This window comes from Canis aureus, chromosome 15, assembly GCF_053574225.1.
Source record: "Canis aureus isolate CA01 chromosome 15, VMU_Caureus_v.1.0, whole genome shotgun sequence".
Classification (NCBI taxonomy): domain Eukaryota; kingdom Metazoa; phylum Chordata; class Mammalia; order Carnivora; family Canidae; genus Canis; species Canis aureus.
The window spans coordinates 20,614,132-20,641,754 of record NC_135625.1 but is presented as its reverse complement, the minus strand read 5'-3'; the positions used below and the strand labels follow the sequence as shown (position 1 = coordinate 20,641,754).

At 39.2% G+C, this 27,623-nt stretch overlaps 1 protein-coding gene across 7 annotated transcripts in view; it reads right to left on the bottom strand.

Moving 5' to 3' along the window:
• PRIMPOL (primase and DNA directed polymerase) overlaps positions 1-27,509 on the bottom strand; it is a 57,762-nt gene extending 30,253 nt beyond the window's left edge. For 2 of the 7 annotated variants that reach the window (XM_077848695.1, XM_077848701.1), the window contains exons 1-6: positions 27,269-27,508; positions 25,990-26,067; positions 23,333-23,462; positions 21,280-21,515; positions 5,851-5,948; positions 4,830-4,959 (exon numbers count right to left, since the gene is read on the bottom strand). In XM_077848695.1, the coding sequence (XP_077704821.1) occupies positions 4,830-4,959; positions 5,851-5,948; positions 21,280-21,459 (408 nt within the window). In that variant the 5' untranslated portion in view covers positions 21,460-21,515; positions 23,333-23,462; positions 25,990-26,067; positions 27,269-27,508. Of the gene's footprint in view, positions 1-4,829; positions 4,960-5,850; positions 5,949-21,279; positions 21,516-23,332; positions 23,463-25,989; positions 26,068-27,056; positions 27,213-27,268 lie in introns of those variants that run through there. The other 5 variants (XM_077848702.1, XM_077848700.1, XM_077848696.1 and 2 more) reach the window with 5 other exon arrangements.
• Between the last annotated feature and the right edge of the window lie 114 nt (positions 27,510-27,623).

Genomic DNA, 27,623 nt, shown 5'->3' with positions numbered 1-27,623 from the left:
ATGAAGTCACTAAGAACCACCATACATGTCATCTTGACATTAGCAAAATGCTTATAAATTGCCAAACACAGGACATCTGGGTGGCTCAGTGGCTGAGTGTTTGTCTTCGGCTCAGGGTGTGATCCTGGGGTCCTGGGATCAAGCTCCACATCGGGCTCCCCGTGGGGAACCTGCTTCTCCCTCTGCCTATGTCTCTGCCTCTCTCTGTGTGTCTCTCGTGAATAAATAAATAAAATCTTAAAAAAAAAAAACCAAACTGCCAAGTTTGTATAACAACAGTTATAAATTGTATTAATTGATGTTATTTTGGCACTATTATAGCAACCCCTCCATGCTCTCTGTATTCTTCAATAAATTCTCACTTTTTCAGAGGCCTCTTCAATTTCCTTCTCTACCTCAAATTCCCCCTTCATACGCTATCACCATTCATAGCACTTAGACAGCTACCATCCTATGTTCAGTTGTGTGATTATTTTGACCACAGTTTCCTCTCCATTACAGAGGCTACATCACACTATCTGTTCTCTCCTGCTTCTGTAGAGACAGGATACTGATTACCCAGATTCAAGGCCATCCAAAATAAAGACCACACCTCCCAGACTCCCTGGCAATGAGGTGTGGCCACAAGACCAAGTTCAGGCCATTGGGATGTAAACAAAAGGAAAGCAGGTGACTTCTAAGTTATACTCCTAGAGGGGAGAGGCACGCCCGTCCCTTCACCATGTTCTGCTGACTGGAAAGCAGACATTGTGGTAGTGAGTCATGTGGACAATGTACATAAAGGCAACATTCAGAAAAAAAAAAAAAGGCAACATTCAGGAATGAGTAGAGCAACAAGCTTAGTCTCTAACGTAATGGAGCCATATCCAGATACTACATGAGGGAGAAATAACTTTCTATCTTGTTTAAGCCACTTTAAGTTTTTATTATGGCAAACAGACTTATCCTCATTTGTTATTCTCCAATAGACTATAAATTCTATGAAGGCAGAAACCATGTCTCTGTGGGTTAAACCACTATATTCCTCATGTCTATGCATCCTGATACTTAATAGAGGCTGAAACATTTTTTTTTTTAAACATTTTTGATAAATGAATAAATTCAAGTTTTGTCCTTTGGAGCTATACAGAACAAATGCAGTGACTCCATAAGTTAAACAAAAAAAATTTAATCCTCATTATCTAAGTTAACCTTCCTAAATTTTAAATAAAAATTCAAGACATTTAAATATTAGAACCATAAACTCCATAAGTTAAAAATATGATTATTTGAGCAATGTTACCTGTCAGCATAGTGTTAAAAATGCACTGGCACCAGAGTTGATTCCATTTGGCAGAAGGGGCTTACTAAAATTTGTCAGTTAGGTCATGGACTCAAGGGGGGACATGTTATCACTAGCTATTATTAGTCAGTTACTTCTTAACCATCTGTTAAGAGCTAATCTTGTTTTTTTTTTAAGATTTTATTTATTCATTAGAGACAGAGAGAGAGAGGCAGAGACACAGGCAGAGGGAGTAGCAGGCTCCATTCAGGGAGCCCAAAGCGGGATTCGATCCTGGATCCCCAGGATCACGCCCTGGGCTGAAGGCAGACGCTCAACTGTTGAGCCACCCGGGCTGCCCTGGTAAGAGCTAATCTAACTTATTCCACTTCACAAGGAGACTCAAAAGAAAAAGTGCTTACTGGATTAGACACTTGTTATACAAAGTAACCAATAAGTGAAATTAATCTCCATGTAACTATTTATTAGTTAAGATAATATTACTTAAAGATAATATTAGAAAATAATATTACTTAAAATAATCCTGGGGTGCCTGGATTAAGCACCCACCCTTTGTTCAACTCAGGTCGTGATCCCAGGGTTATGGGATGGAGCCTTCAACTCTGCTGAAGATCTCTCTCCCTCTGCCTCTCCCCCTACTCATAGAGGTGCACACACTGCTATACCCAGCAAGTAAGCCCAGTGTGTAGAAATTGATACAAAAGACCACAAATAGATAAAGCGATCTTAACAACAAAGAATAAGGCTGGAAGTATCACACTTCCAGATTTCAAACTATACCACACAGCTATAGTAATCAAAACAGTATGGTACTGGCACAAAAGTGCACACATAAATCAATGAAACAGAATAGAGAGCCCAGAAATAAACCCACAATTAATTGGCCAATTATTCTACAATGAAGAAGGAAAGAATATACAATGGATAAAAGACAGGGTTTTCAATAAATAGTGCTAGGAAAACTGAACAGCTACATGCAAAATAATTCGCTTTCTTACATCATATACAAAAATAAACTCAAAATGGATTAAAGATCTAAACTGAAGACCTGAAACCATACAACTCCTTGAAGAAAATATAGGCAATAATCTCTTGGACATTCGCCTTAGCATTATTTTTTGGATCTGTCTCCTCAGGTAAGGGTAACAAAAGTAAAAATAAACAACTGGGACTACATAAAACTAAACAGCTTTTGCACAGTGAAGGAAACCATCAACAAAAACAAAAAGACAACCTACTAAATGGGAGAAGATATTTACAAATGATCTATCTGATAAGAGATTAATATCTAAAATATATAAAGAACTCCTATAACTGAACACACACACACACACACACAAAAACCCCACCTGATTTTTAAAATGTGCAGAGGACCAGAATAGATAGACCTTTTTCCAAAGACATACAGATGGTCAACAAACACAGGAAGAAATGCTTAACATTACTAATCATCAGGGAAATGCAAATCAAAACCACAATGAGGTATTACCTTGCACAAGCCAGAACAGCTATCAAAAAGACAAGAAATAACAAGTACTGGCAAGGATGTAGAGAAAAGGGAACTCTTGGGCACTGTTAGTGGGAATGTAAATTGGTGCAGGCTCTATGGAAAACAGTATGGCGATTTCTCCAAAAGTTAAAAATAGAACTACCAATTCCATTCCTGGCTATTTACCCAAAGAAAACAAAAACACTAATTCAAAAAATGCACTCCCATGTTTACTGCAGCATTATTTCCCCTAGCCAAGATATGGAAGACACCTAAGTGTACACTGATAGATAAATGGATAAAGAAGATGTGATATATATAAAATCACTCAGCCATGAAAAAGAATAAAATTTTGCCATTTGCTAGCACCAGTATTATGCTAAGTGGAATAAGTCAGACAGGAAAAGTTAAATACCACATGGTTTCATTTATCCGTGTAATCTAAAAAACCAAACAAACCAAAACAGACTCAAAAATCCACAGAGAGCAAACTGTGGATTCAAGAGAGGAGGAAAGTAGGAATATGGGACAAATAGGTGAAGAAGATTAAGAGATACAAACTTGCAGTTATAAAATAAAAAAGTCGCAGGCATATATGCAGGGAACATAGTCATTAATATTATAATAAGTTTATATGGTTATAAATGGAAACTAGACTTACCATGGTGAATAATACATATAAACGTTGAAACATTGCTATACCCCTGAAACTAATAGTATTAGATGTCAATTATATTTCATAATAAAAAAATAAACCTAAGGGGAGGGGAAATCAAGAGAAAGCTAACATTTCATGATTTTTTTTAAGTATTTGCATACATTTTTCCAAATTTTTTTTTAAAATAGAGTGATTCAACATAATCAGCAGATACTCTTTATCAAAAACTTTTGAGATACATTTTTAAAGTTATAAGACATGTCATCTGTAGTTAAAATCTAAAAAAAAAAAAATTAAGGGGTGTCTGGGTGACTCAGTTGGGTGTCTGACTCTTGATTTCAGTGGCTCAGGTCATGATCTCAGGGATTCTCTCTCTCCCTCTTTCTCTTTCCCATCCCCCACACACTCTCTCCAAAAAAAAAAGAGAAAGAAAGAAGAAAGAAAATTAAGGGATGCTGGGTGGCTCAGTCGGTTAGGCGTCTAATTATTTATTTCAGCCCAGGTTGTGATCTCGGGGTTGGGTGATGGGGACCCACATCTGGCTCCATGCTCAGTGCAGAGTCTGCTTGGGATTCTCTCTCTCCCTCTGCCCCTTCCCTGACTCACTCATTCTTTCTCTCTCAAAATAAAAACTTAAATTAAAAAAATTTTTAAAAGGGAAAGGACAAAACAAATTAATCAATAAACATTAATATCTACTTTGAACCCAAACAATAGCTAATATGTACTAAAATCTTGAAGGTTTTATAAACAAACATTAATAGACTTTAGTTGAACAAGCCCATATTATTTCTTCTGTTAGTAACTTCCTGGTTGACACTGCTAAATCAAAAACATATACTAGAATTACAGTCTTTTCTCTTTGCTAAAAATAGTAACTATATTTCTAGGCCATAATTTTTACCAATAGTGTAGGACCTGGAATAGGAGTTAAGACCTAGACCTTTTTAGACCTTCGTTTCCTCATTTGTGATGGTGTAAGGCAAAATACTTTCCAGAATTTCTTCTAGGATAAAAATTAGCATATAATTATTCATCTAAGTTTTCCTGAAATTCATCTCAGTACCTGATTTTTAAAATAAAAATGACTTTGCTTAACTTTTACCAGCGTCAGCTACTTGTTATACAGAGAGTTAATATATAATTTAAAAATAGAAAGTTTCCAAACTGTCACCTTTCTCAAGCCTATCTTTTACAGAAATGTGCTAACATCACAATATGTATAGACCTAATGTTTTAGAAGTTTACTCAGGGAAGTCATATTAAGAAAGGAAAGTCAAAAGGAAGAGAAGGTGAAACACAGAACCCAAATATTGCATAGGCTGGGTTCACTTACTGAATGAATAAGTTAATGAAGAGAGATACAGATATAAAGAGAAAAACCTGAATCTGAAATTTACCTCAATAAGTAATGCAACCATCTTCTTCCCGTCAGCTTCTGGATTGGCAAGTTTGTTATATTCCAAATCAAAATAAAGCTTGCACACAGCATTTTCAGGAATGACTTCATAGCAGTGTAAGAGATTTCTTCTGAATTGAAATAACTCAAGATTGTTAGGTTTACATCTTATACCTTTTAAGTCACAGTAGTTGATCTTATAACTCAAGATGCCGCATTAAGTGTGATTTAATGACATATAACTATGGCATGATGAAGACATGGCACAGTGAACTGCTCACCGTAGGATAATGGATCATATTATTCAGAGCTTCCATCATAGATGTAACAATCATATTCCGTAACATTATTTAACTTGAACATATGGTCAACCTCATGCTGTTATTTATTCATAGATAATTTTGACATTGTATGACACTTCTTTTGTTTTTTGTGTCATGATAGAAAAAATCTTGTCTGAGAAAAGAACTTCCTTTCTCAAACTGGAATCCCAGGATCACATATATTTTTGGGATTCAGTAAGTTTTTTATGAGAGTTTTTAAGTTTTGTATTTTCATTAGGAAAACGGTATTTTAAAAATCAGCTAAAGACATATTCTGAATCACCTGACTTCAGTGAACTTTCAATGCTCATGTATGGAACAAGAGATAGGACTTTAACACGGGTAAATAAGAAAAGATATTGGCTCAGTTAATAAATGATGACTTGTTCTAAGTGAAGGCCAGATGGCATCCAATAGAAGTAAAAGGTTTGTAATTTGAACAAAAAGTGATGGGGGAATTGTGTCATCACATGTACAGGAACTCAAAACACACACACAATTGCACACTTTTCTCCCAGCACCTGGTAAAATCATTCAGGGCTGCTATGACAAGAAAGCTCCAGAATTCAATTCTACTAGTAAAGAAGTAACCAATTGTGGGATTGAGAACTACAGCACTTAATTCTACCAAAATTAATTTCACGAATATTACTAGATGAAGGAAATGTAAGTTTAATGTGTCGTCCTTTACAGACTTACCGGGATTTATAATAAAACCAAAGCTGAGCATAGGTTGTCACCAGGTAAATACGTTGTCCATCATCCACTTTGTATTCCAAAGCAAATACATGAACATCCTTTTAAAAATCAAAAATAATGTTAAAAAATTAATAAAGCACAAATCCAAAATCAACTATCTATTCAATATTCATGAAGAATTTTATCACCTTGGAAAACTGAAATCTGAACATCTTTACTACTAAAAACAAGAAAAATAATCATTACATCTAATGATTAAAAAAATCTAATTATATTTAGTTTTATTCACTCAAGTAACACCCGTTCAAAGGCATAAACAATTCAAATACCCAGATCAAAAAGAAAAAAGAGAAAAATCACTTTGCAATCACTCTAGCTTGACCTCCAATTATAGCTTTACTTGCTAGTTTATGAAATTAAGCTTATTTTTTAAAGATATTTATTCATTTCAGAGAAAGCATGCATTAGAGGGAGGGGCAAAGGGAGAGAGTAAGAGAATCTCAAGCCAACTCTGCACTGAGTGTGTTGCCTGAATTGGGGCTTGATCTCACAACACTGAGATCACAACCTGAGCACAAACCAAGAGTCAGACACTCAATCGACTGTGCCACCCACGTGCCCCATTTAAACTTACTTTTCAAAACAACTTAAATGTTATTATAAATGACTTGGGCTAAAATTAATAAATTTTCTAATACATATAAAAACATGTGGGAAATAATTTTTTTTAAGATTTTATTTATTTGCCCTTTCACAGAGATGGCACCAAAGGCAAAGAAGGAAGCCCCTGCCCCTCTCAAAGCCAAAGCCAAAGCAAAGGCTTTGAAAGCTAAGAAAGCAGTGCTGAAAGGCGTACACAGTCACAAAAAAAAGATCTCCAAATCACTACATTCCGATGACCCAAGACCCTGAGTCTCCAAAGGCAGCCCAAATATCCTTGAAAGAGCGCCCCCAGGAGAAACAAGCTTGATCACTATGCCATCAAGTACCCCCTGACTACTGAGTCACCCATGAAGAAAATAGAAGACAACAACACACTTGTGTTCATTGTGGATGTCAAGGCCAAAAGGCACCAGATCAAACAGGCTGTGAAGCAGCTCTATGACATTGATGTGGCCAAGGTCAACACCTTGATCCATCAGGCCTGATGGAGAGAAGAGAGCGTATGTTCAATTGGCTCCTGACTACAATGTTTTGGATGTTGGGATCCATCAACAAAACTGGGATCATCTAAACTGAGTCCTGCTGGCTATAAATCTAAATATAATTTTTTTCACCATAAAAAAAAAAGATTTTATTTATTTGAGAGAGAGAAAAAGAGATAGCATGAGTGGAGGGAGGGGCGGAGGGGGAGAGATGGAGACTCTCTGCTGAGCAGGGAGCCTGACACAGGTCTTGATCCCAGAATTCTAAGATCATATAACCTGAGCCAAAGTCAGACGCTTAACTAAATGAGCCACTCAGGCACCCCAGAAACAAAATTTTTTTTAAAGATTTTTATTTATTTATTCATGAGAGAGACAGAGACAGAGAGAGGCAGAGACACAGGCAGAGGGAGAAACAGCTCCATACAGGGAGCCCGACATGGGCCTCGGTCCCAGGACTCCAGGATCACACCCTGGGCCGAAGGCAGGTGCTAAACCGCTGAGCCACCCAGGGATCCCCAGAAACAAATTTTTTAAGCAGCATATTTGCACGTTAATATTAAAAACTTAAGTTTTAAAATGTTTACCTTTCAACAAGTAATAGTCTTTTCTATGAGAAACATTTTTTTAAAGATTTATTTTTATTCGTTTATGATAGACATAGAAAGAGAGAGAGGCAGAGACACAGGCAGAGGGAAAAGCAGGCTCCACGCCGGGAGCCCGACGTGGGACTCGATCCTGGGACTCCAGGATCGCGCCCTGGGCCAAAGGCAGGCGCCAAACCACTGACCCACCCAGGGATCCCGAGAAACATTTTTTTAAAGGTTAACTGCTGTGGCACTTGATATAACCATTTGTAACTGCTGACACAAAGAGTTTCTTCTAATAAAGGGATACACAAGTTCTTTTCTTTCCATTTAGTTAACAGAAGCACTTAAGCCTATAAAGGAAATAAACTTCCATTTTCAGAAGTGAGATTTCAATAAGGGATTAAGTTACTGACATTAAAAATCTTCCTGAGATAAATTTTACAAATTGCTGATTATTAAATTCATCAATCATACTGTTATTCTTTTTTATTCAAGATCAAATGAATCTGTCAGGATTTTAATTTCCAACACTTGAATTAATTAGGTTTACACAAAATGAGCACAAAAAGCTGTTATTATATTTCCTAAACTATTCTGATGAGATCTGAGTTAGTGTCTCTTTACAAGGGAAGGAAGGGTCTAAAAAACTTTAAGCAAGCTGAGTTTTTATGTAGTATCCAAGATCAGAATCATGATATATCTATGTTAGACTTCACATATGCACCTTTTCGTACTTCTTTATATTCCTCACAGTGCCAAACAAATGATGTGCAATACACATTTATTTTGAGCATCGCACCATTCAAGACTAGCAAATAGCAACCACTTCTTAACCCATGTACCTAATATGTTGGAAATTATTACTATAAATCCACTTGATTACTCCAAAGCACAAAAGGAGAGCGCAGAAAGTTAAATCCATGTTTGCTTTGGTGGTATGATTTAAGGCCCAGGGCTTATAATCTCTATAATATTTGAGACATTTTATTTTCCTATTGCTTCAATTCAATTTTCCTTCCTAATTTCATCCTTAAAAGTTTCATACTACACTCAGTCACTTCCTCCTATTTCTGGGGGTATTGGTTTTGTTCTCCACGAAATCTAGTCATTCTATTGTTTTTCAATTCTGGGGATATGGTCATTCTTCCTGTAAGCACAGCTTCTTTTAACTGTCATCACATGAGAGCAAGACAAGGCTGAGTAGGATGCTGAGCTCGCCTCCCACGGTCGCTGGGGAAACCACCACACATAAGGCAACTTGCTCTGAAAACAGCTGAAGACTGACCCCAAGAACAGATCTTTCATGGCTTAAGATGTAAAAAGAAGGCCACATCAAGAAGTGTAGGAGAGGCTAAAATGAAAATAGGAACCAAACCCTGGTACCGAGGCCCATAAGCAGAACGGTTAGCACAGGCATGGAAGTCCTCCCAGAAGAGAAAAAGGATCAAGCCCCACATGGGGCACCCCTGTGCCTGGGGACCTGCAGCAGGAAGAGGGAGAAGGAATCCTGGGGTTCCCAATCCCTATTAGGTCTCATTCTGAAAATCAGCAGGACTTAACTCCTCCCAGAGATTCAGAGGCTCTGAGAAACAGACTCTATTCTTCAAGGGCCAGCACGCTACATTACTTGGTCCAAGAGCCAGCACACAGCAGCAGCAGTTTGTTGGGTTTTTTTTAAGATTTATTTATTTATTTATGATAGACATATATAGAGAGAGAGGCAGAGACAAAGGAGGAGGGAGAAGGAGGCTCCATGCCAGGAGCCCGATCCGGGACTCCGGGATGGTGCCCTGGGCCAAAGGCAGGCGCCAAACCGCTGAGCCACCCAGGGATCCCAGCAGCAGCAGTTTGAAGAGTGATTGGGTTATCATACACATGAAGAAGATTCACTGACTAATTTTTGGACAAGTGCCAGAGGAACAAAGATAGGTAGGAGCTTCCTCTAGACATGTGAGTGCTAGCAGGTGCCATTTCCCTTGCCGTCCTCTGGCCTAGCTGGGGTCAGTCCTGACTCTTTGCCTACCTTCCCAGCACTGCTTGCCCCCGCTGTGTTCCCCAGCACACTGGTCCCATCTAACCTGCTTGCCCTGACAGGTGCTCATGGAAAGTGGCTCTTATCCCACCATACCCGGCAGACAGCATTGGTTGGGACCAGCATCCCCAAAAAGCAACAACCACTCCACCACACCCAACAGACAGCCTCTGCCAGTATTGGCACCCTTCCAAAGCGAGTCCTGCCCCAGGCAGTTGAGGACCCAGCCCAGTCCACCAGATGGCCACAGCAGTTGCGGCCAGGCCCCTCAGCCAGATGCGTCAGGATTCACCCGGGCCAAGCAGCACACCTGCAGCAGCTACAGCCACACCCAGGCCTGTCTCCCAACAGCACAGAGGGGCCGGCACTGTCCACCAGTGTGACTGCACGAGTTGCAGCCAGTCATGAGAATCAGCTGATCTGGGGGGCCAGGATTGCCCACTAGTGCACCCAGAGTAGTCAAGGCCACAGTTACTGCTGACAGGAAGGCTGAGGACAAGCCCCAGCAACCAGGGTGCAAGCAGCAGCAGTCCAGTCACGACAGGACTGGTCACATGCAGCCACAAGAGAACACCCCTAGAGTGACTGGTTCTTGTAACCAGTGGTGGTTGTGCTTCTGGGCCCCATAGGACACAAGTGACATAAAGCCACTACTCTGAAGACCAGGAGACAGAGCTGACCCACATAATACATAAAAACAAACACAGAAAGTCAGACAAAATAAGGAGATAGAGGACTATGTTCCCAACAAAAGAATAAGACAAAATCTCAGAAAAAGAAGAAGAGATACACAACCTACCTGACAGTGCAAAGTAATGGTCATAAAGATGCCTACCAGACTTAGAAAATAAAACAAGACAAAATCAGAGAGGGAGACAAACCATAAGAGTCTCTTAACTATAGGAGACAAACTGAGGCTCACTGGAAGTGGGGGGGGTGTCCCTGGGTGATGGGCATTAAGGAGGGCACGTGGTGTGATGAGCACTGGGTGTCATATAAGACTGATGAATCTCTGACCTCTACCTCTGAGACTAATGATACACTATGTTACTTAATTAAATTTAAATAAAAAATAAAAGAACTTACAACTTAAAAAAAGAAAATGCTTTGCACACTTGAGAGAAGAGTGGATGTACTTTGAGAACTTCAACAAAGAAACAGAAGACGTAAAAGAGAAGGAATCAGAGCTAAAGTTTCCGGACAAAATTTAAGAGTTCATCACTGCTAAACTGGCCTTGCAACAAATGTTAAAAGGATTTCTTTAAAAGGAAAGGAAAAGAATACAACTAGAAGAAAATTATTAAAGGGAAAAATTCCACTGTTCAAAGAAAATAGATAGTAAAAGCAGATCAATCACTTATAAAGCTAGTATGAAGGTTAAAAAACAAAAGCAGTAAAGTATCTACAAAAATTGTTAAGGGATACACAAAATAAATAGATGTAAAACATAACAACATACTCTTAAACATGGAGGTGGGAAGTAAAAATGTAGTACTTTGAGAATGTGTTGGAACATCATCAACTATCATCTATATGTACTGCTGTATACATAAGATGTTATACATGTACCTCATGGTAACTACACACCAAAACCTGTAACAGATAAACAAAAATATCAAGAGGGAGGAATCCAAGCATAACACTAAAGAAAGTCATCAATCACAAGAAAAGACAGCAAGAAGGAAGAAATGAGAACTACAAAAACAACAAGAAAACAATTAATAAAATGGCAATAGGTACATATCTGTCAATAACTGCTTTTTTTTTTAAGATTTATTTATTTATTCATGAGACACACACACACACAGAAGCAGAGACATAGGCAGAGGGAGAAGCAGACTCTTTGCAGGAGCCCAAAGAGGGACTCGATCCCAGATCCTGGGATCAGGACCTGAGCCACAGGCAGCTGCCCAACCGCTATGACACCCAGGCATCCAAATAACTGCTTTAAATGTAGATGGACTAAAAATAAAAATAAAAATAAAAAAATGTAGATGGACTAAATGCTCCAATCAAACGACAAAGCACAATTGAATGGCTAAAAAAACAAAACGCATTTATATACTGCCTTCAAGAGACTTCAGACTGAAAGACATAGACTGAAAAAGAAGGATGGAAAAAGATATTCCCTGTAAATGCAAATGAAAAAAAAAGCAGGAGTAGCAATACTTATATCTGACAAAGTAGATGTATGACAAACGCTGTAAAAAGAGACAAAGGCATAACATAGGGGCTTCTGGGTGGCTCAATCAGTTGAGCACCCAACACTTGGTTTCAGCTCAGGTCATGATCTCAGAGTCCTGGAATTGAGCCCCATGTTGGACTCTGCATTGAGCAAGGAGTCTGCTTGAGATTTTCTCCCTCTGCCCCTCCCTCCATTCTTATGCTTTCTAATAAATATATAAATCTTTTAAAGAAAGAGAGAGAACATGACAAAATGATAAAGTGATCAATCTAACAAGAGGATATAACAATTGTAAATGTTTATGCACCCAACATAGGAGCACCTAAATATATAAGGTATTAATAGACAAAGAGGGAGAAAGTGACAGTAGTACAGTAATAGTAGGATACTTTAACACTCCACTTACATCAATGGACAGATCATCCAGACAGAAAATCTACAGAGTAAAACTGGCTTTGAATGACACATTAGACAATATGCATTTAAAATATATACAGAACATTTCATCCCCAAACAGAAGAAAACATATTCTTTTCAGTGTACATAGAACATTCTCAGGATAGATCACATAGTAGGCCACCAAACAAGTCTCAATAAACTTAAAAGGACTGAAATTCTACCAAGCATCTTTTCCAACAATAATGAAACTAAAAATCAATTGCAAGAAAAAAACTGGAAATAACACGTGGAGAATAAACAACATGCTACTAAACAACCAGTGGGTCAATGGGGTCAATGGAGAAATCAAAGAGGGAATCAAAAAATACCTAGATACAAGAGAAAATGTAAATGTAATGGTTCAAAAATCTATGGGACACAGTAAAAGCAGTTCTAAGAGGGAATTTTATAGCAATACAGGCCTACTTCAAGAAACCAGAAAAATCTCAAAAAAGCAATCTAAACTTACACCTAAAGGAACTAGCAAAACCAGAACAAACAAAGCCCAAATCAGAAGGAAGAAAATAGAGATCGGAGTGGAAATAAATGAAATAGACACTAAAAAGACAATAGAAAAGATCAATGGAATTAAGAGCTGATTCTCTAAAAAGATAAAATTAACATAGACTCATCAAGAATAAAAAAGAGGACTCAAAAATGAAATCAGGAATCAACAAAAAGTTACAAATGACACCACAAAAATACAAAGGTTTATAAGAGACTACTATGAGAAAGTGTATGTAATAAACTGGAAGACTTAGAAGAAATGGATGAAGACTGAATTAGGAAGAAATAGAGTATCTGTACAGATGGATTACTAATAATGAAACTGAATTGGTAATCAAAAAATTCCCCAAAAAGGGACGGGACAAGATGGCGGAAGAGCAGGTCCCCAAGTCAAGTGTCCCCACCAAATTATGTAGATAAGTTTCAAATCATCCTGAAAACCTACGAATTCAGACTAAGATTCAAAGAGAGAACAGCTGGAACACTACAGAGAAGAATTCATGCTTCTAACAAGTACAACTTGTTTAAAAAAAAAAAAAGTAAAACTTGTTTTTAGCCACTCTACACTGAGCAAAATGACTAGAAGGAAGAACTCACCACAAAAGAAAGAATCAGAAACAGTCCTCTCTCCCACAGAGTTACAGAATTTAGATTACAATTCAATGTCAGAAAGCCAATTCAGAAGCACAATTATAAAGCTACTAGTGGCTCTGGAAAAAAGCATAAAGGATTCAAGAGACTTCATGACTGCAGAATTTAGATCTAATCAGGCCGAAATTAAAAATCAATTAAATGAGATGCAATCCAAACTGGAGATCTTAATGACGAGGGTTAATGAGGTAGAAGAATGAGTGAGTGACACAGAAGACAAGTTGATGGCAAGGAAGGAAGCTGAGGAAAAAAGAGAAAAACAATTAAAAGATCATGAGGAAAGGTTAAGGGAAATAAATAACAGTCAGAAGGAAAAATCTATGTTTAATTAGGGTTCCAGAGGACACTGAAAGGGATAGAGGACCAGAAAGTGTATTTGAACAAATCATAGCTGAGAACTTCCTAACTCGGAGAGGGAAACAGGCATTCAGATCCAGGAGATAGAAAGATTCCGCCCCCACCCCAAATCAATAAAAACCGTTCAACACCCCGACATTTAATAGTGAAACTTGCAAATTCCAAAGATAAAGAGAAGATCCTTAAAGCAGCAAGACAAGAGATTCCTAACTTATATGGGGAGTATTGGGTTAACAGCCGACCTCTCTACAGAGACCTGGCAGGCCAGAAAGTGCTGGCAGGATATATTCAGGGTCCTAAATGAGAAGAACATGCAGCCAAGAATACTCTATCCAGCAAGGCTCTCATTCAGAATAGAAGGAGAGATAAAGGGCCTCCAAGATAGGCAGAAACTGAAAGAATATGTGACCACCAAACCAGTTCTGCAAGAAATATTAAGGGGGACTCTGTAAAAGAAAGAGGAAGTCCAAAGAAATAATCCACAAAAACAGAGACTGAATAGGTATTATGATGACACTAAATTCATCTTTCACTAGTAACTCTGAACATGAATGGGTCTAATGATCCCATCAAAAGGCGCAGGGTTTCAGACTGGATAAAAGAGCAAAACCCATCTATTTGCTGTCTATAAGAGACTCATTTTAGACCTAAGGACACCTACAGCCTGAAAATAAAAGGTTGGAGAGCCATTTACCATTCAAATGGTCCTCAAAAGAAAGCAGGGGTAGCAATCCTCATATCAGATAAATTAAAGTTTATCCCAAAGACTATAGTAAGAGATGAAAAGGGACACTATATCATACTTAAAGGATCTATCCAACAAGAGGACCTAACAATCATGACTATTTATGACCCGAATGTGGGAGCTGCCAAGTATATCAATTAATAACCAAAGTAAAGACATATTAAAACAAAACAAAACAAAACAAAAAACAAAGTTAAGACATACTTAGATAATAATACACTTATACTTCAACATGGCGCTTTCTGTAAATGACAGATCTTCTAAGCACAACATCTCCAAAGAAACAAAAGCTTGAAATGATACACCGGACCAGATGGACTTCACAGATATTTACAGAACTTTACATCCAAACGCAACTGAATACACATTCTTCTCAAGTGCACATGGAACTTTCTCCAGAATATACCACATGCTGGGTCACAAATCAGGTCTTAACCCATACCAAAAGATTAGAATTGTCCCCTGCATATTTTCAGACCATAATGCTTTGAAACTAGAACTATATCACAAGAAGAAATTTGGAAGAAATTCAAACATGTGGAGGTTAAGAACCATCCTGCTAAAAGATGAAAGGGTCAACCAGCAAATTAGAGAAGAATTAAAAAGATTCATGGAAACTAATGAGAATGAAGATACAACCGTTCAAAATCCTTGGGATATAGCAAAAGCAGTCCTGAGAGGGAAATACATCATAATACAGGCATCCCTCAAAAAACTGGAAAAAAATCAAATACAAAAGCTAATCTTGCACCTAAAGGAACTGAAGAAAGAACAGCAAATAAAACCTACACCCAGCAGAAGAAGAACGTTAATAAAGATTCAAGCAGAACTCAATGAAATAGAGACCAGAAGAATTGTGGAACAGATCAACAAAACCAGGAGTTGGTTCTTTGAAAGAATTAATAAGATAGATAAACCATTAGCCAGCCTTATTAAAAACAAAAGAGAGGGATCCCTGGGTGGCGCAGCAGTTTGGCGCCTGCCTTTGGCCCGGGGCGCGATCCTGGAGACCCGGGATCAAATCCCACGTCGGGCTCCCAGCATGGAGCCTGCTTCTCCCTCTGCCTGTGTCTCTGCCTCTCTGTTTCTCTCTGTGTGACTATCATGAATAAATAAATAAAATCTTTAAAAAAACAAAAAAAAAAAAACAAAAAAAAACAAAGAGAAAAGACTCAAATTAACAAAATCACAAATGAAAAAGGAGAGATCACCACCAATACCAAGGAAATACAAACGATTTTAAAAACATATTATGAGCAGCTATAAGCCAATAAATTAGGCAATCTAGAAGAAATGGACACATTTCTGGAAAACCACAAACTACCAAAACTGGAACAGGAAGAAACAGAAAACCCGAACAGGCTGATAGCCAGGGAGGAAATTGAAGCAGTCATCAAAAACCTCCAAAACACAAAAGTCCAGGGCCAGATGGCTTCCTAGGGGAATTCTATCAAACGTTTAAAGGAGAAACAATACCTATTCTACTAAAGCTGTTCCAAAAGATAGAAAGATATGGAATACTTCCAAACTTGTTCTATGAGGCCAGCATCACTTTAATACCAAAACTAAAGACCCCACTGAAAAGGAGAATTATAGACCAATATCCCTGATGAACACAGATGCAAAAATTCTCAACAAGATACTAGCCAATAGGATCCAACAATACATTAAGAAGATTATTCACCATGACCAAGTGGGATTTATCCCCGGGATGCGAGGCTGGTTCAACGCTCGTAAAGCAATCAATGTGATTGATCAGATCAGCAAGAGAAGAAACAAGAACCATATGATCCTCTCAATAGATGCAGAGAAAGCATTTGACAAAATACAGCATCCATTCCTGATCAAAACTCTTCAGAGTATAGGGATAGAGGGACCATTCCTCAGCATCTTAAAAGCCACCTATGAAAAGCCCACAGCAGATATCATTCTCAATGGGGAAAAACTGGGAGCCTTTCCCCTAAGATCAGGAACACAAGAGGGATGTCCACTCTCACCACTGCTATTCAACATAGTACTAGAAGTCCTAGTCTCAGCAATAGGGCAGCAAAAAGAAATAAAAGGCATTCAAGTTGGCAAAGAAGAAGTCAAACTCTCCCTCTCTGCAGATGACATGATACATAGAAAAACTAAAAGATCCCAAGATTGCTAGAACTCATACAACAATTCAGCAGTGTGGCAGGATACAAAATCAATGCCCAGAAATCAGTGGCATTTCTGTACACTAACAATGAGACTGAAGAAAGAGAAATTAAGAAGTCAATCCCATTTACAATTGCACCCAAAAGCATAAGATACCTAGGAATTAACCTAACCAAAGAGGTAAAGGATCTATACCCTAAAAACTACAGAACAGTTCTTAAAGAAATTGAGGAAGACACAAAGAGATGGAAAAATATTCCATGCTCATGGATTGGAAGAATTAATATTGTGAAAAAATGCTACCCAGGGCAATTTACACATTTAATGCAATCCCTATCAAAATACCATGGACTTTCTTCAGAGAGTTGGAACGAATCATCTTAAGATTTGTGTGGAATCAGAAAAGACCCCAAATAGCCAGGGGAATATTAAAAAAAAAAAAAAAAAAAAAAAACAGAGCTGGGGGCATCACAATGCCCGATTTCAGGTTGTACTACCAATCTGTGGTCATCAAGACAGTGTGGTACTGGCACAAAAACAGACACATAGATCAATGGAACAGAATACAGAACCCAGAAATGGACCCTCAACTCTATGGTCAACTAATATTCAACAAAGCAGGAAAGACTATCCACTGGAAACAGGACAGTCTCTTCAATAAATGGTGCTAGGAAAATTGGACAGCCACGTGCAGAATGAAACTGGATCATTCTCTTACACCATACACAAAGATAAACTCAAAATGGATGAAAGATCTAAATGTGAGACAAGAATCCATCAAAATCCTAGAGGAAAAACACAGGCAACACCCTTTCTGAACTTGGCCACAGCAACCTCTTTCAAGATACATCCATGAAGGCAAGGAAACAAAAGCAAAAATGAACTATTGGGACTTAATCAAGATAAAAAGCTTCTGCACAGCAAAAGAAACAGTCAACAAAACTAAAAGACAACCTACAAAACGGAAGAAAATATTTGAAAATGACATATCAGATAAAGGGCTGGTATCCAAGATCTATAAAGAATTTATTAAACTCAACAGCAAAGAAACAATCCAATCATGAAATGGGCAGAAGACATGAACAGAAATTTCACCAAAGAAGACATACACATGGCCAACAAGCACATGAGAAAATGCTCTGCATCACTTGTCATCAGGGAAATACAAATCAAAACCACAATGAGATACCACCTCACACCAGTGAGAATGGGGAAAATTAACAAGACGGGAAACAACAAATGTTGGAGAGGATGTGGAGAAAGGGGAACCCTCTTACACTGTTGGTGGAAAGGTGAACTGGTGCAGCCACTCTGGAAACCTGTGTGGAGGTTCTTCAAAGAGTTAAAAATAGAACTCCCCTACAACCCAGCAATTGCACTGCTGGGGATTTACCCCAAAGATACAGATGCAGTGAAACGCTGGGACACCTGCACCCTGATGTTTATAGCAGCAACGTCCACAATAGCCAAACTGTGAAAGGAGCCTCAGTGCCCATCAAAAGATGAATAGGGGCAGCCCTGGTGGCTTATTGGTTTAGCGCCGCCTTCGGCCTGGGGTGTGATCCTGGAGACCTGGGATCGAGTCCCATGTCGGGCTCCCTGCGTGGAGCCTGCTTCTCCTTCTGCCTGTGTCTCTGCCTCTCTCTCTCTCTGTGTCTCTCATGAATAAATATATAAAATCTTAAGAAAAAAAGAAAGATGAATGGATAAAGAAGATGTGGTTTATGTATACAATGGAATATTACTCAGCCATTAGAAACAACAAATACCCACCATTTGCTTCAACGGGGATGGAACTGGAGGGTATTATGCTGAGTGAAATAACTCAATCGGAGAAGGACAAACATTATATGGTTTCATTCATTTGGGGAATATAAAAAATAGTGAAAGGGAATAAAGGGGAAAGGAGAGAAAATTAGTGGGAAATATCAGAGAGGGAGACAGAACATGAGAGACTCCTAACTCTGGGAAATGAACAGGGGGGGTGGAAGGGGAGGTGGGCAGGGGGATGGGCATTTAGGGGGGCACTTGATGGGATGAGCACTGGGTTATATGCTATATGTTGGCAAATTGAACTCCCAATAAAAATTTCTTTAATAATTCCCCAAAAAATAAAAGTCCAGGACCAGATAGCTACACAGGTGAATTCTACCAAACATTTATTTATTTTTAAATTTTTATTTATTCATGAGAGACACACAGAGAGAGATAGAGACACAGGCAGAGGGAGGAACAGGCTCCCTGTGGGGATCCTGATGTGGGACTCAATCCCAGGACCCCAGGATCACAATCTGAGCCAAAGGTAGCACTGAGCCACCCAGGTGCCCTTCTACCAAAAAGAGTTCTCAAACTATTCCAAAATATACAAGAGGAAGGAATGCTTCCTTTTTTTTTTTTTTTTTTAAAGGAATGCTTCTTGATTTGTTCTACAGGGCTACCAGCATTACCCTCAAACCAAACTAGACAAAGACACTACAAAAAGAGGAAATTACAGACCATTATCCCTGATGAGCACAGATGCAAAAATCTTCAACAAGATATTAGCAAACCCAACACAATACATTAAAAGCATCATTCACCATGATCAAGTGGAGTTTATTCCAGGGTGCAAGGATGGTTCAATACCCACAAATCAATCAACATATACAGCACTTTAACAGAATGAAGGATAAAGATCAAATGATCATCTCAAAAGATGCAGAAAAAGCATCTGACCAAATTTAACATTACAGTAAAACTATCAACAAAGTGAATATAGAGGGAACACACCTCAACATAATAAAGACCAGATATGACAAGCCCGCAGCCAACATCATATCCAATAATGAAAAGCTGAAAGCCTTTCTTCTAAGATTAGGGAAACATAAAAATGCCCATTCTTCCCACTTTTACTTAATATAGTACTAGAAGTCCTAACCATAGCAATCAGAAAAGAAGGGAAAAAAGGCATCCAAATTTCTAAGGAAGAATTAAACTGTTACTATTTGCAGATGACATGATACTATGTATAGAAAACCCTAAAGACTCCAAAAAACAATTAGAACAAGTAAATAAATCCAGTAGAGTCACTGGATACAAAATTAACACACAAAAATTGAGGACCCTTTTATATATTAATAGTGAGCTATCAGAAAGAAATTAAGAAAACAATCCCATTTACAGTTGCATTAGAGAGAATAAGATACCTAGGAATAAATTTAATCAAGGAGGTGAAAGACCTGTACTCTGAAAACTATGAGGCAATGATAAAAGAAATTGAAGACAACACAAATGGAAAGATATACAATGCTCATGGATCTGAAGAAGTAATATTGCTAAAATATCCATACTACCCAAAGCAATCTATAGATTCAATGCAATCCTTACCAAAATACCAATGTCTTTCACAAACTAGAACAAATACTCCTAAAATTTGTATGGAACCACATAAGACCACAGAAACCAAAGCAACCTTCAGATAGAAGAACAAACCTGAAAGTATTACAACCCCAGATTTCAAAGTATATTACAATGCTAAAATAATCAAGAAGTACACACATAAATCAGTGCAACAGGATATAAACCCACAATTATATGGTTAATTAATCTACTACAGAGAAGGCAATTCTAGGAATTCAGTATGTGTGAAAAAATGAAACCACTACTGCAAAAGAATATATATGTACCTATGTTTATAATAGCAAAGACATGAAAGACACCTAAGTGTCCACTGATAAATGAAGACAAAGAAGATGCAGTATATAAACACACAAAAGAATATTACTCAGCCATAAAAAAAAAAAGGAAGTCTTGCTGTTCACAATAACATGGATGGACCTAGAGGATATTATGTTAAGTGAAATAAGTTAGAGAAAAACAAGGGTCATATGATTTCACTTACACGTGGAATCTAAAAACAAAACACACTTGAAACAGACTCAAATACAGAGAACAAACTGGTGTTTGCTGGAGTGAAGGGGGATAGAGAGACACCATAAGTCACGGTGATGAACAGTACAGCACAGGGAATATAGTCATCAATTTTGTAGTTAACTTGGTGAGAGATGATGACTAGACTTATGGTGAGCATTTATAATCTACATAATTGTTAAATCACTACTTTGTTCACCTGAAACTATCAACTATATCTCAACTGAAACTTTAAAAAATGTCATTACAAATTTTTTTGACATTTTATTTATTTGAGATAGCCAGAGAGAGAGAGAGAGAGAAAGAGAGAGAGGGAGGGAGAGAGACCAGGAACATTAGTAGTGGGGTAGAAGGAGAGGGAGAAGCAGACTCCCCACTAAGCAGGAGCCTGATGTAGGACTCAATCCCAGAACCCTGAGATCATGACCTGAGCTGAAGGCAGCTGCTCAACCAACTGAGCCACCCAGGTGCCCTCATTACAAATTTTTTAAACTAATTGGCACTACACAGGTCATTCTTTTTCATTGCAAATATAAAGTAAATGGCCAGCAATTCAGAGGAATATTTTTTGTAGTGGTATAATATTTTTTTGTAGTGGTATATTTAGATCACAATAATTCTTTTGGTAGACCATGTGAAGTGAAATGAAGACAATCAAACCTTTTTTTAAAAAATCTTAAGTTATAATAGCTCCCTCCCCCCAAAAAAAAAGTAGATGAGAAAATTACCTCTTTACAGCTTTTAACAAAATTAAAAGCTTGAGTCTGCCGATGGAATAATTTCCAAATGGAGGGTGGTTCTTCTGGCTTGGACAGTCTTGGTCTGTATACCGAGGACAACGGTTTCCTCTCATAACAAGATGCTCGTTCTTCAATTTGCTTCAGTTTTGCTTCCCATTTTCTCTCCATTGGTTTAGAAGTTACAGACAAATGAAATTCTATCCCATGTAAGATTTCTATCAGTACTAAAACAAACAAGGACATCAATGTATTTATTTAGAATACATTGTCTTGGTAAAACTTCAAAACTCATTTCTTTTTTTTAAAAGATTTTATTTATTTATTCATGAGAGACACAAAGAGAAAGGCAGAGACATAGAGAAGCAGGCTCCCTGCTGGAGCCTGATGTGGGGACTCGATCCCGGACCCCAGGATCACACCCTGAGCCGAAGGTAGATGCTCAACCTCTGAGCCACCCAGATATCTCTCAAAACTCATTTCCTAATGGTTATTTCCTTAACTGCCATATTTTTTTTTCTTTCTGCATGAAATTTTAATATAAAATAAGAATGGGGCTACTTATCAGGTAGCTTTAGATCTTGGCTCTTCCATCTAACAGTGCTGATTTTAGAAGTGCCCAAAGCCTTAAGTGCAAAATGTGGATCATCATCATCCTGAACACTATGTAATTATCACAAGGATAAATGTGATAAGACATAGGAAAACATTTTGTAAATTACAAGGCCTCAAGTAAATATAAGTGATTTTTATATTATGGTTTTTATTATAAACACTTTATTGCATCAAGCACGATCTTGCCCAAGTAGTGCTAATACTTCAGCCATCATCTTGTGCTACTATTTCTTAGTGCAGAGTTCATTTCTAGACACCACTGTGCAGTTCCCTTTTCTTCTGTTTCTATCCACTGCTCTTTTCTCCCAACACAACTGTTAGTTGGGAGAACAACTCAGGGTATAAATGGGACCTGGAATATTGGTTAGTCTTTGTTTAGAATGTCAATAGTAATCATAAGCTTGTATAAAGACAGGAATGAACAAATTTTAACCTATGTTAATTTAATGACTGTATTTTTGTGATTAGTCAGAGTGAAATGACAGGTTTTTATATTTAAGATTTTTATTTATTTATTCATGAGAGACACAGAGAAAGAGGCAGACACATAGGCAGAGGGAGGAGGCTCCCGGTAGGGAGCCTGTTGCAGGACTTGATCCCAGGACTCCAGGATCACGACCTGAACCAAAGGCAGACACTCAACCACCCAGGCATCCCAAAATGACAGTCTTTTAATCCTTGTTTATTAATGACATGTGTTTTTGTTTGCACACAATGCTTCCATGTTAGCCCCACTAAGGTAAGAGGGCCAGGCAATACTTTTATGATTGGGGATTACTGTTGCTTCCAAAAAAAAAAAAAAAAGGATAGGTTTTTAGAAAAGGAGAAAAGCTTCCATCATAGGTAAATAATGGCCACAAAATCTCTGCCATTCCTCCCATCAAGAGATGCTGAGCCCACTCACTGACTCTGTACTTGGCCACATGACTTGCTTTAGTCAATGTCACATCAACAAAGTGAAGCAAAAAGAGGTGTAGTAAGGGCTTTTGCACTGGATTTGGCAATGCTGGAGTCCTGATCTGAGACTCATGCTAGTACTCTAGTCTCATTGAGGAAAAAAGGACATCTGGAGAAGAACCAGATTATCCCAGCTAACAGCCAACACCAACTATCAGGTATGTTAAGACATTTTGGATTATCCATACATCTGAATTCAATGCATAAGATAGCCTGAGTGAGTTCAGGTGAGATCTGCCAAAGACCTGCCTAGTCAACCCACAGAACTATAAAATTAACTTTTTTTTTTAACGCAAGAAGTTTTGGTCTGGTTTTTCACACAGAAATCACTAACTGATGTAGTTTCCCTCTTCATTCGCATCACCTTCATTAGTAACATCGTAATTTATCTATGTAGAAAACATATATATTAGCTTTTTAAAGTGAAATAACAATATAGACTAAGGCATTCAAGGGAACAATTCCTATTTACCTCTGACAGTGCCTTTCCAGTACTTGTGCTTATCAGGTTGATAAATATTCTCTTGAACTTCTGCAGAAAACTTTGCAACACAAAGTCACTGGCATAGGACATATTCCCGGGAAGAAAAAATAGGTTCATCCTAAAAGATTGAGATGATAAATTAACATGACACTTAGATTTCACATTTGACTTCAAATATATCAGACCTGGGAAAGATTATTCTCTCAGAGTTATAACAAATCCGCATGAAAATTGTAAACCAAGAAATAAACATATTTCTAAAGATGTCAACATAAACTTCCTAACAGATATGCCTAGGAACGGGATAAAATTTCACTGGAATTGAAGAGATGGGATAATTTTTAATGAAATGGCTTTTTCAATACAAAGTGACATGGAACTCCAGATTGCTAGATTCTGAGTATTCAGTTTATTTTAATCTGCTTCACATACAGACAAAAATCCTCTACACTTAGACATCTAAGTGAGAAACTGATTTTTTTCTATGAAATGTATTAACTTTTAATAAAGCCCACTGATAAGTTAGTGAAGGAAATAAACACAGAATGCAATTAGGTATGATTTGTAGCTCTAGTATCTAACCAGGAACTGACTGGGAATAACCCCGTGGATGTTCACACTTCGTGACATGGACATCAGGAAAACTTTTGATTTTGTAAAAACTATTGGTATGATCATGGGGAGTACGCCATACATGAAAGTCCTGGAGACAAATGGAAAACCAGTCTGACACTTACTGGACTGAGGACACCATGGTGTCAAGAGAGAAAGAAGAGGAATTCAATATATGTTACGCCCTCATGTTGTCTGCACTGTTCAAAAATTGTAACAGCTGGGTTGAGGGTTAGATGACAACTGGGGGCAGGACTACTGGAGCAGGAGGGTTGAATAACAAAAGCAAAGGAAATGGAGACCAGGAAGGCATCTGGCATTCTGGTTTTGGACTATCATATTCCTCATCCTTACCCTCTGGGATAAAACACAGGTCATCATTTTAGAAATGCTTTTAATTTCCTGGTGGGGAAAGACTGTTGTCTTTTATAGAACTGTACATAAAAAGCCCCTTTTCACATAGGGACCGTAACTATTTTTTTTTGGTAAGTTTCCAAGTTCCAAAGAAAAATATGTTTCATCTTAAAATAGTAGGTTTAAGAGCTCTGTTATTTCTTTACATTGCACCACAATGTTACTTTCTTTTCCTTTTTTTTTTTTTTTTGTCAGATGAAACTCTAGGCCCAATGTGAGGCTTGAACTCACAGCCTCAAAGTCAAGAGTCACATGCTCTACCCACTGAACCAGCCAGATGCGCACCCCCTCTGCCCAATGTTATTTCTTAACATTGCATTTAACCATGTTCAATACCCATTTTACAACTAAAGGTGATCAGGGCTAGAAAAAAGGCTGGCTTAGTCCTTCTCGAAGAACTGTGGTGGGAGAAGAGGCAGAGGGAAAGAGGCAGAGAGATGACACAGCTAACTTCAGCACGCCTGGCTTCCCTAAGTTTATGCCTAGACTTGCCCAGCTCCGACACGTGATGGCCTGAGTCCCAGAAGCAGCTGGAACAGATGGCACGTGCTCCATGATTCCCGACTTCTAGGGAAAGCTGGGAGCTTGCCATGGTTCTCCCTGGTGCACTTCCAGCTTCCGTTTCCTCTTTTGTCTATCACAAGTCCACTCCTATTCCCCAAGTCCAACTTCTCCTTCTGCCCTGAGAACTGAAGTAACAGGATTTTGTGTTTTCTGGCATCTATGTCCCAGTCCCAGGATTTAGCAACGTCCTAGTATTTGACAATATTTTCTTAACATAATCTCCTTTATGGCCTTTTGGAATACATGGATACTACTTCTCCCACTGCTAGAATAGTCGTTATAAAGTATGTGATTAAAATTAATTTATAGGGCAGCCCTGGTGGCTCAGCGGTTTAGCGCCGCCTTCAGCCCAGGGTGTGATCCTGGAGACCTGGGATGGAGTCCCATGTTGGGCTCCCTGCATGGAGCCTGCTTCTCCCTCTGCATGTGTCTCTGTCTCTCTCTCTCTCTGTGTGCCTCCAGTGAATATATAAATAAAATCTTAAAAAAAAAGATTTAAAATTTATTATTTTTTTTATTAAAATTTATTTATAGTAATATTGTTATATAAGAGTACATCCCAGCTGAGTAACACCTGAAGAAATTAAATATACTAATTGAATTTTTTTCCCCTACTTTGGTCATTTTGCCTCTCTATGCTTGAAAAGAAGTAACTCAAATGTAAACCTCCCAAAAATCTCCATGAGGGATAAGAAAACATAGGGTGGTATATTATTCTTTCCTAGTTCCCTCTTACTACCATCCCCACTGGGTACCCCCCCCCCCATAGCCTAACTCTGCCAAACTAACCTCCCTTAAAACCAGATTGTTAACTTTTCATACCAAGGCTCATCAATGATTCAGAACATCACTCGATTCACACTTTGGTTTACCTCAAGCAGTCCAAACTCCAGAATCTGGACCAGATTCTAAACCACTTCACGTTCTCCAGAACCTAAACCACTTAATCGTTTTCTTTCTTAGTGTTCAGCCTCTGCACCAAATGAGCACTAAGGACTGCGTCCCGTCCCCGGCTCACTACAATCTTCCCCCCCTTGCATGTATATTCCTCTCACCTGGAATGCCTCACTTGCCTTTCCCAAATTCTTCTTCCCCAAGGCCCCAGATCAAAGTCCGCCACTTCCAAGACGATCCTGTAACAAGAAACGACTGGATTCGGTCAGAAGACATGGCCTCTAGCAAACCACTTTACCAGGATAAAACTTCACTAGACTAATTAGTATCATTTGCAGGAAAACAGAAAACTGCTGCTGCTGCTGCTTTAACTCAAGTATCATTTTGCCATGAGAGTTTCACCCAAGAAGGGGTGTGGGCATCCCAATGGGGATGATAGGATGCCTGTGACTATACCAGCGCCTTCCTTAAAAATACCTGCATGCTGGGATCCCTGAGTGGCTCAGCGGGTTTAATGCCTGCCTTCCACCCAGGGCATGATCCTAGAGTCCCGGGATCGAGTCCCACGTCGGGCTCCCTGCATGGAGCCTGCTTCTCCCTCTGCCTGTGTCTCTGCCTCTCTTTCTCTCTGTTTCACTCATGAATAAATAAAAATCTTTAAATAAATAAATAAATAAATAAATAAATAAATAAATAAATTCCTGCATGCTGAGCCCCTGGGGAGGGTTTGCACAGGATCCTGTTCTTCAGTTTTACTGCAGCAGAAAAAGGCCTGCCAAACACACTGATTGTCCCTCTCTCAATCTGGGAGGGACAAAGGTAGGCCCAAGCCTCCTCCTTGGAATCCAAATCTGATTTCGGTATTTCTCTTTTTAGCAAAAAGGAAAAACGACGTAACTTTCTTAAACCCGTGAAGGGACTGGGATTCCTGCCTCCAAGACTTGTCAAAAGGATAAAATGAGAAAATGTAGGGGCTCCTGGGTGTCTGCCTTTGGCTCAGGTCATGACCCCAGGCTCCTGGGATCAAGCCAGCTCAGAGGGGAGCCTGCTTCTACTCTCTCAAAGAAATCTGTAAAAAAAAAAAAAAAAAGTACTAAGCATTCACCAAAGGGCTGCCACGCATACTTAACGATGTGTATTCATTCATGTACAAACTACAGCCCCCGATTCTTAACCGAATGGGTAGAAATGCTGGGGGCGAGGCTAGTGCCTAACGTGGGTCCGGGACCTGGAAGGACGTCCTGAACCTCTCGGAACCTCTTGACCTCTGATGCGGAACTTCGTGCTCGACTGTGCTGACACACTCTTCTAAGAAAACAACTCCGTGCTTGCTTTCGGGTCTGCACGCAGTTCGTGAGCCAAACCAGGCGGGAGATCCGCAGCGCAGGCGAGGACTCAGGGGCGGGGGGGGCGGGGCAGGTAAGGCGCGGCCCCGGGCACCTGGGGGGCGGGTCGCCGCCGGCTCCTCGTCCTCCGGGAGGTCTGAGCGGGCGTCAGGACGGCCTCTGACTCCCTACTCTCTGCTCCTCGGGCCTCGCGAGGCGTTCAGGCGTCCCTCCTTTTACTTTCAGAAACACTGGCGACCGGCGGAAACCCACGGGGTTCGCAGAAGCAGGTGGGGCCCGTCTTACAACCCAGCGCGTGGCCGAGGCCAGAGCGCGGGGAGGGCGTGTCCACAGGAAGCGACGCTCAGGCCTATGAGGGACGGCCTAGGGGCGGCGGGGGCGGGGAGACGAGGGCGCCGGCCTATGAGGGAGCGGCATGGTGGGGCGGGGGCGGGGAGACGCGTGCGCCG